The 13,371-nt window shown below is 36.8% G+C and overlaps 2 protein-coding genes across 2 annotated transcripts; one reads left to right on the top strand and one right to left on the bottom strand.

The window, feature by feature from the left end:
• The first annotated feature begins 332 nt into the window (after window positions 1–332).
• On the top strand, window positions 333–809 carry LOC107647559 (uncharacterized). Its single transcript, XM_016351630.1, has one exon. It carries the CDS (start codon window positions 333–335, stop codon window positions 807–809), a length of 477 nt encoding a protein of 158 aa, XP_016207116.1.
• A 3,702-nt stretch (window positions 810–4,511) lies between these two features.
• On the bottom strand, window positions 4,512–9,085 carry ATXR6 (TRITHORAX-RELATED PROTEIN 6). The gene is made up of 6 exons (XM_016352325.3): window positions 8,693–9,085; window positions 8,322–8,402; window positions 7,989–8,221; window positions 6,840–6,940; window positions 6,088–6,300; window positions 4,512–4,991 (listed from the first exon to the last, which is right to left on the bottom strand). Exons 1-6 carry the CDS (start codon window positions 8,913–8,915, stop codon window positions 4,832–4,834), a joined length of 1,011 nt encoding a protein of 336 aa, XP_016207811.1. The 5' UTR covers window positions 8,916–9,085; the 3' UTR covers window positions 4,512–4,831.
• Between the last annotated feature and the right edge of the window lie 4,286 nt (window positions 9,086–13,371).

Raw genomic sequence — 13,371 nt, 5'->3', positions numbered from 1 at the left:
GTATCTGATTTTTATCTTCAGATCATTCCTTTGTTTGTTCGGTTCTCTGGATTTTTGAACAATGTTTAACTGTTCGTATTGACAGAGCTGATAAATTTTGGGTTTGTAGTGCCATTTACAGGAGCCCCCAATATTCTAATTGTAATTTGCTATGGCATCATCTTAGAGATATCTCCTCCACAGTGCTAGATCCTTGACTTGTGCTAGGAGATTTTAATGAGATTGTGTGATCAGATGAGGTCAGGGGTCGTAATTTTTATCCTTCTCGCAGTGCCTCTTTGTTAGATGCTCTAGATTTTTGTAATCTTTTTTATTTAGCTACTTCCGGATAGATGTTTACTTGGTTTTGGAGAACAGATGGGTTTAGAAAAATTGCTAAAAGGCTTGATAAAGTGTGTAGCAATGGTGACTGGAGGTTGCTTTTTCCGGAGGCTTATGCTGAGGTTCTGTGTCACCTTCACTCGGATCATTGCCCTCTCTTAGTTCGGTGCCTTGAAGCCCCGATGAAGAGGGGTGCCAGACCTTTTAGATTTCAGGCGACCTGGACATCTCATCCGGAGTATAAACCATTAATCAAGAAAACATGGGACGGGATTTTTACTGCAGGGTGTATTCAGAGGAGTTTGAACTTGATTCAGAGTGCTTCGTTAGAGTTCAATTCTAAAGTCTTTGGAAACATTTTTGCCAACAAGAGAAATCTTGAATTTCAATTAGAGGCTATTCAAAAACGGCTGGAATTTAGTGATGATGCTGAACTGAGGGAGAAGGAGGAGGATTTAAGGGCGGCGTTGAATACTATTTTGGCTTAGGAAGAACTATTCTGGTTCTAGAAGTCTAAGAGCAGTGGGTGTGATATGGGTATCGTAACACTAAATTCTTTCACTTACAGACTATCATTTGGAGGAAAGCCAATAAAGTCCATGGTCTTCTTATTAGTGATGGTTCTTGGGCTATGAATCAGGATGTTCTGAAATCTGAGGCTTTGAAATTCTACAAAAAGCTTTTTTGTTCTACTGAGCAAGTTGAAGTTTCGTGTTTGGGAGTGATTCCGTCTCCTAAGTTTAGCCCGGATGCTTGTGTTTCTGTTACTCAGCTGGTGTCCTTCTTGAAAGTTAAGCAAGCATTTGATAACATGAGTCTCTTGAAAGCTCCTGATCCTGATGGTTTTTTCAAGCATTTTTCTTCAAAGAGTATTGGGAGGTCGTCAGTCGGAATGACTGGCAAGCTGTCCAACGAGCCTTTCTTGGTGGTCCCTTGAGTCTGTCCTTGGTTGAAACTCTCATACTTCTTATTCTCAGGTGCGAAACCCCTAGTGATTTCATGGATTTTTGGCCTATTAGCCTCTGCAACATCATCAACATCATCTATAAGATCATTATGAAGGTCTTGGTTAACAAGTTGCAACCTTTTCTTGATGAGATAGTAAGCCCTACTCAAGGGGGCTTTATTCATGGTAGGGGTGCTCCGGATAACATTATCGTTTCTCAGGAGATGCTACATTTTCTCAAGAAGACTAAGTCAAAAAAAGGAGCCATTGCTTTCAAAATTGATTTGGAAAAGACATATGACAGAGTGAATTGGACTTTTCTTGCGAAGTCTTTGGGTGTTTTTGGCTTCCCCCAGTGCACTATTTATCTTATTATGAATTGTGTTCATGCATCTAACCTCTCCATCTTGTGGAATGGTGTGAAATTGGAGGGTTTCTAGCCTAGGAGGGGGCTTAAAGAAGGGGACCCTATGTCGCCCTATTTCTTCGTCGTTTGTATGGAAAGGCTAGCTACCTTCATTGAAGTCCAAGTCAGTTCTGCAAACTGGGAGGTTGCGGCTGTCTCTCGAGATGGGTCGCGGTTGTCATACTTTATGTTCGCTGATGACTTGCTCCTATTTTGTAAGGCGACCAGGTCTCAAGTTCGGAATTTCATGAGAACTATGAATCTTTTTTGCAAAGCTTCGGGTATGAAGGTTAATTTTGAGAAGTCAAAAGCTCTTTGCTCTAAGAATATATCCAATAGTTGAAGAGAGGTGCTGATGGGAGTTTCTAAGATCTGGTTGACGAACGATTTGGGAAAATATTTGGGTGTTAACATTGGACACCCACGTTCTTCTAGAGATTTTTTGCGAAAACTTTGTCCCATATTAAGTCCAGATTGGCAAATTGGAAAAGTAGGCTTCTTAATAGAGCTGGTAGACTATGTTTGATTAAATCTATTACTTCTGTTTTACCTATTTACCATATGCAAGTCTCTCTTTTTCCTTCTATTTGTGCAAAAACTAATGTTATCATGAGGTCTTTCTTGTGGAAGGGACAAGTTGATGTGCGGTGCCTTAAACTGGTCAAGTGGGAGACAGTTATTACTCCTCGCAATTTTGGTGGCTTGGGTGTTAGAGATACGAAGTGTGTAAATCTGGCTTTAATGGACAAGCTTCTGTGGTAATATCTTTATAGTTCTAATAAGCTCTGGGTTCGGGTCTTGAAGGCTAAATATGGGTCAGATGTTCTTATGGAGAGTATGGATTTTATTGGTGCCTCGGGTATTTGGCGTGACATCATGAAGACTAAGGTCAAGATACAAGAGGAATTTTCTTGGAACATCAGTAGTCTTTCTCAATCCTTTTGGTTTGGAAAGTGGCACCCGGATGGTTGTCTTGCTGCTTTTGTTCCTTTTGTTCATAACACAAACATAGCTTTGAGGGTAGAGGATGTTTGGTCCCATGATAACTGGAATTGGAGTATTATTCACTCCCATTGATAATGACTTTAAAATCAGGTTAGCTTCTATTTGACCAGGTTTGTATGGTGATCTTGATCCTAGTTGGTTGTGGAGTAGTTCTAACTCCAAGGCTTATTCAGCTAGGTATGGATAGATTGATTGCTGAGTCATAAGATTTCTTGGGATCCTGCTATTAATTTACTCTGGCTTTGGCAGTGGATCCGGAAAAGATTAAGCTACTTCTGTGGCTTGGGATTCAGAATGCCCTGCCAACCAGTCTATTCCGTTACCGCAGAGGCTTAGCTATTTTTGCGATCTGCCGTCGGTGCAAGCTGGTGGAAGAAGACGTGTTGCATTGCTTCAGAGGTTTAATTAAAGCCCACATTGTTTGGCATACCTTGGGAATTGGACGAAACATAGATGACATTGGCAGGGATTTCCATAGTTGGGTCAAGCATAACCTTCATGAGAGCTAGTGCTTGTTCTTCGCGGCAGTTTGGTGGATTTGGCGTGATTGCAACAATGATATTTTCAAGGATGATGATGCCTGGAATACTTTCAAGGTAATTCTTCTACTGAAAAATGCAGCTAAGAATTTTGGTGCCATGTATGTTTTTGTGGGAAATGCAAACCCGAATTCTCCTTCCTTTTCTTGGATTCCTCCTCCTAATTCGGTGATTAAGTTAAATTGTGATGCTAGTGTTTTGGTTTCTCGACATGTGGCTAGTTTTGGGTGCATTCTTAAGGATCAATTGGGTAATTCGATTAAGGGTTATTTGGGTATTTTTTCTGAGGTCAATGTTGTTGGAAGTAAGCTTTTTGCCATATTATGCAGTCTCTGTTTGGCTTCAAATTGTAGGTTTAAAGAGGTCATTTGAGAAACGGATTGCATCGAGGTATATCATGCTATTGTTCAGAGCTCTTCAAATATTCATCTTAATCTCGTAGTCAAGATTCAAAAACTGTGTAACAAATCCTGGATTATGGATTTGTCTCTAATCCAACTAATTGCAAATGCATCAGTGGATTACATGGCAAAAGTTGCCATGCATTGCAATATTTCTTATATGGACTTGGATTATGAATTTGCCTCTAATCCAACTGCAAATGCGTCAGTGGATTACATGGCGAAAGCTGCCATGCATTGCAATATTTTTTATATGGAATGGTTGTTGTCCCAACAAGATTTTGTTGAATTTTTTTAGCAAAGGATATGTCCCTTCCCTCAATTTTTTTTCTATGTTTCTTTTGTCCTTATTCACCAAAAAAAAAAACCACATTTGTAACCTTATATTTTAATAAGACCCATTTTTTTTACTTGAATAAGTCTTCAAGTGTGATTAAAAAAATTTATGGCTTATTTTTGTAAAATTCAAAGACCTATATAATAAAAAATTTTTAAAAACCAAAATATCCAATATAAAATTTCTTAAGAAACTATTTGAGTATATACTCTATTTTCAATTGAGTGCTAGGAGGCTAATAATTTTTGTGATTTATAACCATCAAACAACTATTAATAATGATTTTAATAGTGTGAAATTGATGTAAGATTTCATCTAATGGCTCACTTTTCTTTGCTAGTTCTTTGATGGTTATATACTGACCAGAATTCAATAAAATTGCTAGCCTCCTAAACTTTTCCTTTTCAATTTGCAATGAAGTCTGAAATTGCTGTCCCTAGACTTTTTCTTTTCAATTTGCAATGAAGTCTTCTGTGATCTTTCAAAACGTTTAAGGGCTTAACTATCACCTTTTAGAAAATCAAATCAACTGTTATGTTGACTCCCAAAAAAAACATTGTTTAACTCTGATAATTTTTTATATTGAAGAAATAGTTACACAATTCAAATCTCATTGTTATCAATATATTTGAGAGCCTTCCTGTTGCCTGTTGGAGACCATATATCTCAATGCCAACAAAAAGTAAAATCAGTAACTCTTAACATGAACAACTATGGGGGCTGATTTGGATAAGCAATTACGCATGAGTGGAGATTACAAGAATAACTGTTAATGATTGCCATTCCCTGTAGATGATGACTAACAATTGAATCAATCAACTAAATTAGAAGAGAGAGGGGGTGGGGGAATGATGACCTTGGTTGGAGTTGGCTTGCTTAGACAAAATGTTCAGTTGGATATTCATGTTCATATCCATTGTAGTCATAGTACAGTCTCTCCCCTTTTGATATATCTCTGTTAGCAATTAAAAGAACCCGGCATTCACCATTGACGTCAAATCTCACACACTTCAGGTTCTGCTTCTTTTTTCCTTCCCTGCATGGAAAACAACTCCCTTCAATGTTTTATTTCTATCAAACATTTACGTTACTTAGATTCAAAAGATAATGTTACACTTCACATGGAGTGCAAAATCAAAAAGGTAACATCTGACTAATCTTGATAATCTAAATGCATGTTGGAGCCCATATATAGTACAATGTTAGCATCTGACTAAGCCACAATAAAAAGGATGATTTTATATACCAGACTATACTACTCGATCAATAAGGTGTTACATATAGCTTACTTATAGTTATAGGGAAGCTTCTTGTATGGGGAAAGTATATTATAGTTCTTGATGGTGCAAGATTCCTTATGAATCATGACCATTTAAATTTTGAACCAATGACAAAGATTTAAAATTTTTATTAATTATAAAATAATCATATTTATATTTAAATAATTTAAAAAATAATTTTATTTTAAAATTTCATTTTTATCCTTTCTTTTTTTTTTCCTGCAACACTCCAAACATCAACACACCACCGCCAAAAAAACTTTTTGCACGGGTCATCATTTAAAAGTTGGGTTCATCTCCTTGCCTTGAATTTCATTCAAAGAACCACGCCACCACCCTGCTCCACTGCCTCACCGGAGCACTAACTCAGCATCTCCGCCGCCAATCTCCTCCGCTCACTATCACCCCTTGTCAGCAGTACCTCACATGCTTCTTGCCCTCTCCGGTGCTGGCATCGCAGCGCTGCCCGAAGGGAACCATGACATCAGTTTCTGCCGCGCAGCTTTAGGGTCTCTAAGGAAGAGTTTCGGGATGGAGAAGATGTCCAAGTTCACAAGAGCGTGTTGGATCGAAAATACAAAAGAGAGAATGATTTGGTTCGAAGTTTGAATGCATAACAAGAAGAACAATCTCACAAAAAAACAGAGAGCAATGATAGTGTTGGTGTTACCATTAATGGTGGTGTTGATATTTTTATAGTGGTAGCAGTAAGCATTATGATGGAAGATGTTTAATTGAAGAGAAGATAGAGAAAAGGATAGTATAGACATTTTATAAGATTATTTTATATTCTGAGATAGAAGTAACATATGTAGGCAGCAAAGAATAAGATTAAAGATTGATGAAACTTACGGTGTGTGGTTGTTTATGCCATTGATGAAGCGTGCTATATTGCTTCGTTTATCTGGACAGATGACAAGCGTTTGGGAGGGATTAGAAGCAGAAAGAAGTGTCATCATGCTATCCCCATCATCATTTTCCCTATTCTTTAAAAAGTCCACGTCTCCAACATATTCTGTGATTATGGTTAAATCTCTTATGAATCTATCTGCCTCAACAGTGAACCTGCACAAACAGAATCTGAAAAATCAAGCTCAATAGAAAGGCAGAAATGTCAGTAAAGAGAAATGTTTCATAAACACAATCATCATTAATACTCCTCGGCGAGACGGCGACATACTACCCATTCATCATATAAAGATCCCACATCCGATCTATGATGGATAAATGATATCACTACATAAGTATGATGATGACTACATCACTAAAAATCAGTAATAAACTACCTGTGTGTGCAATTTTCAATTAAGATCCCACATACTTGAGAGTTCACCTAAACTTGTGGAGCTTACACAAGTACCTATAAAATCGTAAACTCAATCGAAGACCTAAACCAGTGAACTTACAAAAGTTTACCAGTTAACTAGAGTTTGATGAAGTTAAAGGTAGTCACTAGATGAATTATGGAATTTACATTTATTCGCACAACTAGTTTCAAGTTACCTTCCCAGTTCACCACTTATTACACTGCTAGCAAAGTGTTCAGTTATTTCCACTATTCATGAGAAGAGAAAATGCCAATTTATGTTTGTATATCTGCTTACCCTTCTAGAGGATCAAAAACAACCATGAGGGGTGGGCATTCTCCTCTTTTCATCATAGTTCTGCACAAGTTTAAAGTTTCTGTGTCTTCTTTTGATAAGACCTGAATTAAATACACAAATTTGTCTAAGTAGCAAATTCTAGATCAATAGGAAAATAAAGGAAAAGTAAAAAGAAAAATGAAGAAATACACACGTAGTCACTCTTTTTGCACAATTGAAGAATCAATTTGAGAATTACGAAATATGTCAAACTTGTGACAACTAACTCACAATAGCTTGGATTCACGCTGTCATACTACTGTTTTTTGGATGCTTCAACTTTTGATTTTGAAATTTTAATATGCAGCAACTATTGTTACTCTTTTCTTATAGGTGGCAACTACTGTAACTCTAAGATTCTATTTAACTGTTTTCTTACCCCCTCTACTGTGTTATCAAATACAGTCTTGCATAAGCCGTAAATTTCATATGCAAAATCTTGCTTGTGTCATTTATCTGTGAGATAACCTATCAATAGCTCAGAACAAGACATATTTAACAGGCAATGGAATGGCATTATAAAAAATAAGAGTGAAATTATCATTTCTCTATTTAATATTTATATGTTTCACTTAAAGTTGCAGAACTGGTCATTTACAAAGCAAATCATTCTACAGTTCCTCTGACTTATGATGATTGCTCCCCAAACAGTTAAACAAGTGCAACAACTCAAATGGTATAAAGTCTACTATTTTGATAAAAGGGATAGACAAAATGATTTTGCAACTTGTTACTTTGTTAGGCACATACTCCATCTCCTTTTTTCCCCTCTCACTTTTCTTTTTTGGTGTGGCTCCACGTTTTAAGCCTGTCTAATTAAACAAATTCTTCAATGCAGAAAGTGATATTAATATACATTAGTCAGCACTCATCAGCACCACAAGCATTACTAAGAAGAAAGTATAATGTATAATATTCTTTTAAGATGAGGCCTGCACTATAAACCATACTTAACAGTGTCTCAATATAATTCTTCTATAAAGATAACAATTCCATAAACAAGCACAAAACACAATGACATACTTATCATTTCAATAGGAATTTCCAATTTTCACATAGCACGAAATTCAGAACAAATTCATCTAATTGACATTTTCACAAACATGTTACCTGCATCCCACCACTCTCCAAAGCAGGACAATTAGCAGATCTTGGCGCCATACCAGGAATGTAAGTAAGCTCATTGCTGAACACCGCTTTTGTCGCCATCAGTGCTGTAGCCAGCGATGCCATCTGCTCCAACCTTCTCTTAGGATCCTCGGTCGGAACGAACGGAAGAAGCTTCCTCTTCTTCTTCTTCAACAAAGCCACGCTGCTTCCCCGCTTCCGCTTCTTCCGAACATCTGTAACAACACAAAAACAAAATCAGAAGAAAAAAAAAATAATACTAGTTCCAATTAGCTTCAAATCTTCACTTTCATAATAGAATACTACGCTCCATACCTTGAATTGAAGTTAAGGTTTCCTCCGAAGACCGTTTAATTCTAAAGAAGTCAATGATTTTGGTCTGAACAAGTGGAAATGCTGCATTAATCCAAACGAAAACGCAGAAGCTGTTAATTATTATAAAAATGAAAAAATAAAATTCTGAATCTAGTAAAAATAGGACAACATAATATAGCTACGTAGATCTGGTGCTGAGAAAAAAATAAAATGAAATTGATCATGTAGCCGTCAGTTATTATGTAATTAAAAATTTAAGATTAAAAACTGTACATTATTATTTGAGAGTATTGTTCAAATATTATGGATTTGTAGATCTGGTGCAGAAAAAGAAAAGTAAGTTTGAAATTAACCAAAAAAGGGGAACATACATTTTGGTTTCTTGGTGTCACTGTGGGAACAAGAGGGGCAGAGCCATGAGCCTTTGGGAACGGAAGGAAGGATAGGTCGGAGACAGAAGAGGTGGTAGCCTCGATCGCATTTGTCGCAGAGGAGAAGCTCCGCCGGGGAGTCGCCGGAGGAGCAACGCTCGCAGATGACGTCGTCGTCGAGGGCGGGCTTGGGAGCGTGGGTTCTTCTTCGCTTGAGTGACATGGTGTGTGTGGAAGAAGAAGAAGAAGAAGAAGCAATGGAGAAGATAGATACAGATGCGAGAGAGAGAGAATGGTTATTTGTGCAGTGCAGAGTGTGCAAGTAATCGAATAATCATTTGGCGGGTTAATTTAGTTACGCGCCAAATTGGGTCTCCGCGCGAACTTTTTTGTCAGGAAGAGTCAGAGCTCAGAGGTTTGCTGGTCTATTACTATTAGGATATTCATTTGCTCCCATGTAACTTGTGTTATTTGCAAAGGTGAACCCTTGTTTCTGTTGTAATTGTCTATGTGGCGCAGGGAAGATTATCCCAAAGATTGGGCCAGGCCGGAGAAGTTATTAATGGCTTAACTTTTCTGGGCCTTTCTTTTTGTTATAGTTTACCTAGAGATTTATTTTTTGTGTGTAAGGGAGGAAAAAAAATGTAAAGCGTGGAAAGTCAAAGTCCATTAAAAAAACTGCACAAAAACTGCACAAATCCCGCCTTGTGCATGCAGCAACCCATTGGCCAGCGGCAAACCCTTAAATGGAGTTCAGTACTGCGACGGATTAGTCCTTGACCTGCCGGGTTGGGGGATACCGTGGGAAACCAAAAAAAAAAAAAAAAAAAAAAAGAAAAGAAAGGAAAAAAAAAAAAAAAGAAAAGAAGTACGATATCATTATCTAGAAGTGGGTTGTGTGAAACTCAGATCTCCAAATTGCCGAACTAATGGTTTCTGATCCGAGAGATTGATTGGGGAAAATAAAACATTGTGGATGATTTTAAATTTAAAATAACGTTGGGGTAAATTTAATTTTGATAAAAAAATATTAGAGACTAAAATAGTACTTATTTCTAAAAACAAAGAGGATAGGTTGAAATTAAATATAAAATGAATCACTCAACTTTTTATTCAATTTCTTTATGTAATAGGAAATGATTTCCTCCACCTAACTTGTTTACACAATAATTTAGAAATTAAATCGCAGGAGATCACTTAATTTTCTATCCAATTTTCTGATACAATAAGAGAGAAACTCACTCAAATAAATAAAAACAAAATACATCAAGCCAAATTAAACATTCTAAAAATATATACTAATAATTTTAAAATAATATTTGAACTTTTCGTATTACGAATATTTAAAACATATATCATCTTAGGTTGGATTATTCAAATTTTTTTATGCAACAAGTAAATAATTTTTTTTTTACCAAAGATAGGAGACTCGAACCCGCAACCTCTTAATTGAATATGGGGAGACTATGTCATTTGAGCTATAACTCATCGGCAATCACTCACCTCACTTTTTTTTTTTTTTTTACCAAAGATAGGAGACTCGAACCCGCAACCTCTTAATTGAGTATGAGGAGACTATGCCATTTGAGCTATTACTCACTCGAACCCGCGACCTCTTAATTGAGTATTTGAGTATGGGGAGTATAACTCATTGGCAAAAATTTGGAAAGATAGGAGACTCGAACCTGCAACCTCTTAATTGAGTATGGGGAGTCTATGCTATTTGAGCTATTACTCATTGGCAAAAATTTGAAAAAATAGGAGACTCGAACCCGCAACACAAAGTAAAATGTGCATAAAGCAACTTAGAATTTTTATTCATAAAAAATATTTAAAATATCTCACAAAAAATATTTAAATAGATTTCTAACATATTAACCTAAAATAAAATAATTTTTTTAAATATGATTCTAAAATTAATTCTAATTAAATTTAATTTGATTTAAATTTAAAATTTAAAAAATATTACAATTTACAACCAAATTAAATTCGTGCGATTCAAATAGTGAATAGCACGATTTGATACGAATTAGTGCATCAGTGATTCAAATAGGTGAGGAGAATGAAATAATTTTAGTATTCGAACGATTCAATCTGTAAACCGCACGATACGAGTAGGAATCATGAATCGAGCTTTAGTTTACTATTTAAAAAAGAAGAGAAAAAAATAGTGACCCGACACAGTACCCCAAAAACCTGACGCGAGGAAGAAGATCACTCCGTGCATAAAGAATACGACCCGTTGAAATCTGTTGAATGAGTAATCAATGATGTGTTGATAGTTTAATAGTAGAATTATTGAAAACAAAAATAACAAGTGTGTTACCAAACGGTGCGCTTTAGTGGGAGTTTTAACTTTTAAAAATAAAAATATTATTTATATACTAAAATTAGTCACTAATGTAATTATTATATTTATGTATAAATACATGTATGGTTTAATTTATTTTTAATATGTATTTATATTTCAACATATATTTTATACTGATAACTGACTTTAGTGACTAATTTTAATATACACATAGCATTATTCTTTTAAAATATATATTATTATTTCAAAGAGAAAGATTAAAAGGTAATGCTTGGTGTCTCATGGTTTCTTTCTTGGAAAAGTATGAGGAGCTAATAGAGATATTGTACCATGTATACAATGGGATTAAATTGAAAGTTAAAATATATTATGGGTAATTAATTAATTTTAATTTAAAATTTGAAACAAATTAGGATTACGTCAGTTATAAAATCAAAACAAGAACCCCCTCTCTCAATACGCCGTTACCTCCATTCTCTCCATTTTTCCGAGAATCTTGCCGGTGCAGCACGTCCACGATCACCGCCTGCCGTCCGAATCTATTCTCCTTATTTAGTACCTAATTCCTCTCCCTTGCACCCTAATCCCTCTCTGTCAAACCCTCAACGTCGTGCCGCCTTACTCGTAACAACCTGACCACCACAACCACCGCCATTGACGCAGGAAGGGCGGCAACATGTCGTCACGCTGCCGCGCCATCGCTTCTTTTCTACCCAACCCTTATCTCTTCTTCGTTTTCTCAACCCAAATCACCCCAACCATCACCCCTGATAAATCAGTATTTTACGGTTTATATTGTATTTAATTGTGTGGTTTTATCAAATCTTTACCCACTTATTCATTAAATTAGCATGTATTTACAATTCCTTCCCAAAATTACTCCATGGTTGAAAACTTGCTTCCTAGAAACTTTTAATTATGTATTTTAATTCTCCTTTATTCCATTAGATGTCGTGATCTGTGTGTTAAGTGTTTCAGGCTTTATAGGGCATGAATGACTTGGAGATTGGAAAGGAGGCTTGCAAAAATGGAAGAAACACAAGAAATGGAGGAGATGACCAGCGAGAAGTGACGCGGACGCATGGCTCACGCGACCGCGCGAAATAGAGGAAATTGCAGTGACGCGCTCGCATGCCTGACGCGAACGCATGGATTGGAAATTGCACAAGTGACGCGAATGCGTGGACGATGCACACGCGTGGCAAGGCAAAACGCTGGATGAGGCAAACGCCTGGATGACGCGATTGCGTGACATGCGCGATCTGCAGAATCTGCAGAATTCGCTGGGGGCAATTTTGGGCCCTGTTTTGACCCAGTTCTCAGCCCAGAAAAAGCTTTAGAGCCAGGGAACATGCAGAGACCAAAAACAACATTCATTCGGCATAATTTTAGTTTTAGATCTGAATTTACTCCTCCTCTAGGTTTTCTCTCTACACATTCATAGTTCTTAGGATTTTGATTTTATTGCTTTTGGGATTGGGATATTGAGAAGAGTTATTACCTCCGTCAAGACTTCGTCATTCTAGTTTGTTTCCTTACTTGTCACTTACTCTTTTATATCCTTAATTTCTTCAGAGTTACTATTGGATTATTTTTAGAACTGATGAGCGGATAATTTATACGCTTTTTGACATTGTTTTTAGTATGTTTTTAGTAGGATCTAGTTACTTTTAGGGATGTTTTCATTAGTTTTTATGTTAAATTCACATTTCTGGACTTTACTATGAGTTTGTGTATTTTTCTGTGATTTCAGGTATTTTCTGGCTGAAATTGAGGGACTTGAGCAGAAATCAGATTCAGAGGTTGAAGAAGGACTGCTGATGCTGTTGGATTCTGACCTCCCTGCACCCAAAGTGGATTTTCTGGAGCTACAGAACTCGAAATGGCGCGCTTCTAATTCCGTTGGAAAGTAGACATCCAGGGCTTTCTAACAATATATAATAGTCCATACTTTGGCCAAGAATAGACGACATAAACTGGCGTTCAACGCCAGCTTTCTGCCCAAATCTGGCGTCCAGCGCCAGAAAAGGAGCCAAAACCAGAGTTGAACGCCCAAACTGGCACAAAAGCTGGCGTTCAACTCCAAGAAGGACCTCTACACGTGCAACACTCAAGTTCAGCCCAAGCACACACAAAGTGGGCCTCGGAAGTGGATTTATACATCAATTACTTACTTCTGTAAACCCTAGTAGCTAGTTTATTATAAATAGGACATTTTACTAATCTTTGAACGCATTGTTCTTAGACCATGGGGGCTGGCCACACGGCCATGCCTGGACCTATCACTTATGTATTTTCAACGGTAGAGTTTCTACACTCCATAGATTAAGGTGTGGAGCTCTGCTGTTCCTCAAAGATTAATGCAAAA

Source organism: Arachis ipaensis, chromosome B6 (assembly GCF_059453495.1).
Source record: "Arachis ipaensis isolate K30076 ecotype BB chromosome B6, ASM5945349v1, whole genome shotgun sequence".
Lineage (NCBI taxonomy): Eukaryota > Viridiplantae > Streptophyta > Magnoliopsida > Fabales > Fabaceae > Arachis > Arachis ipaensis.
Note: the sequence above shows the minus strand (reverse complement) of the source record. Positions and strands in the feature narration are given on the sequence as shown.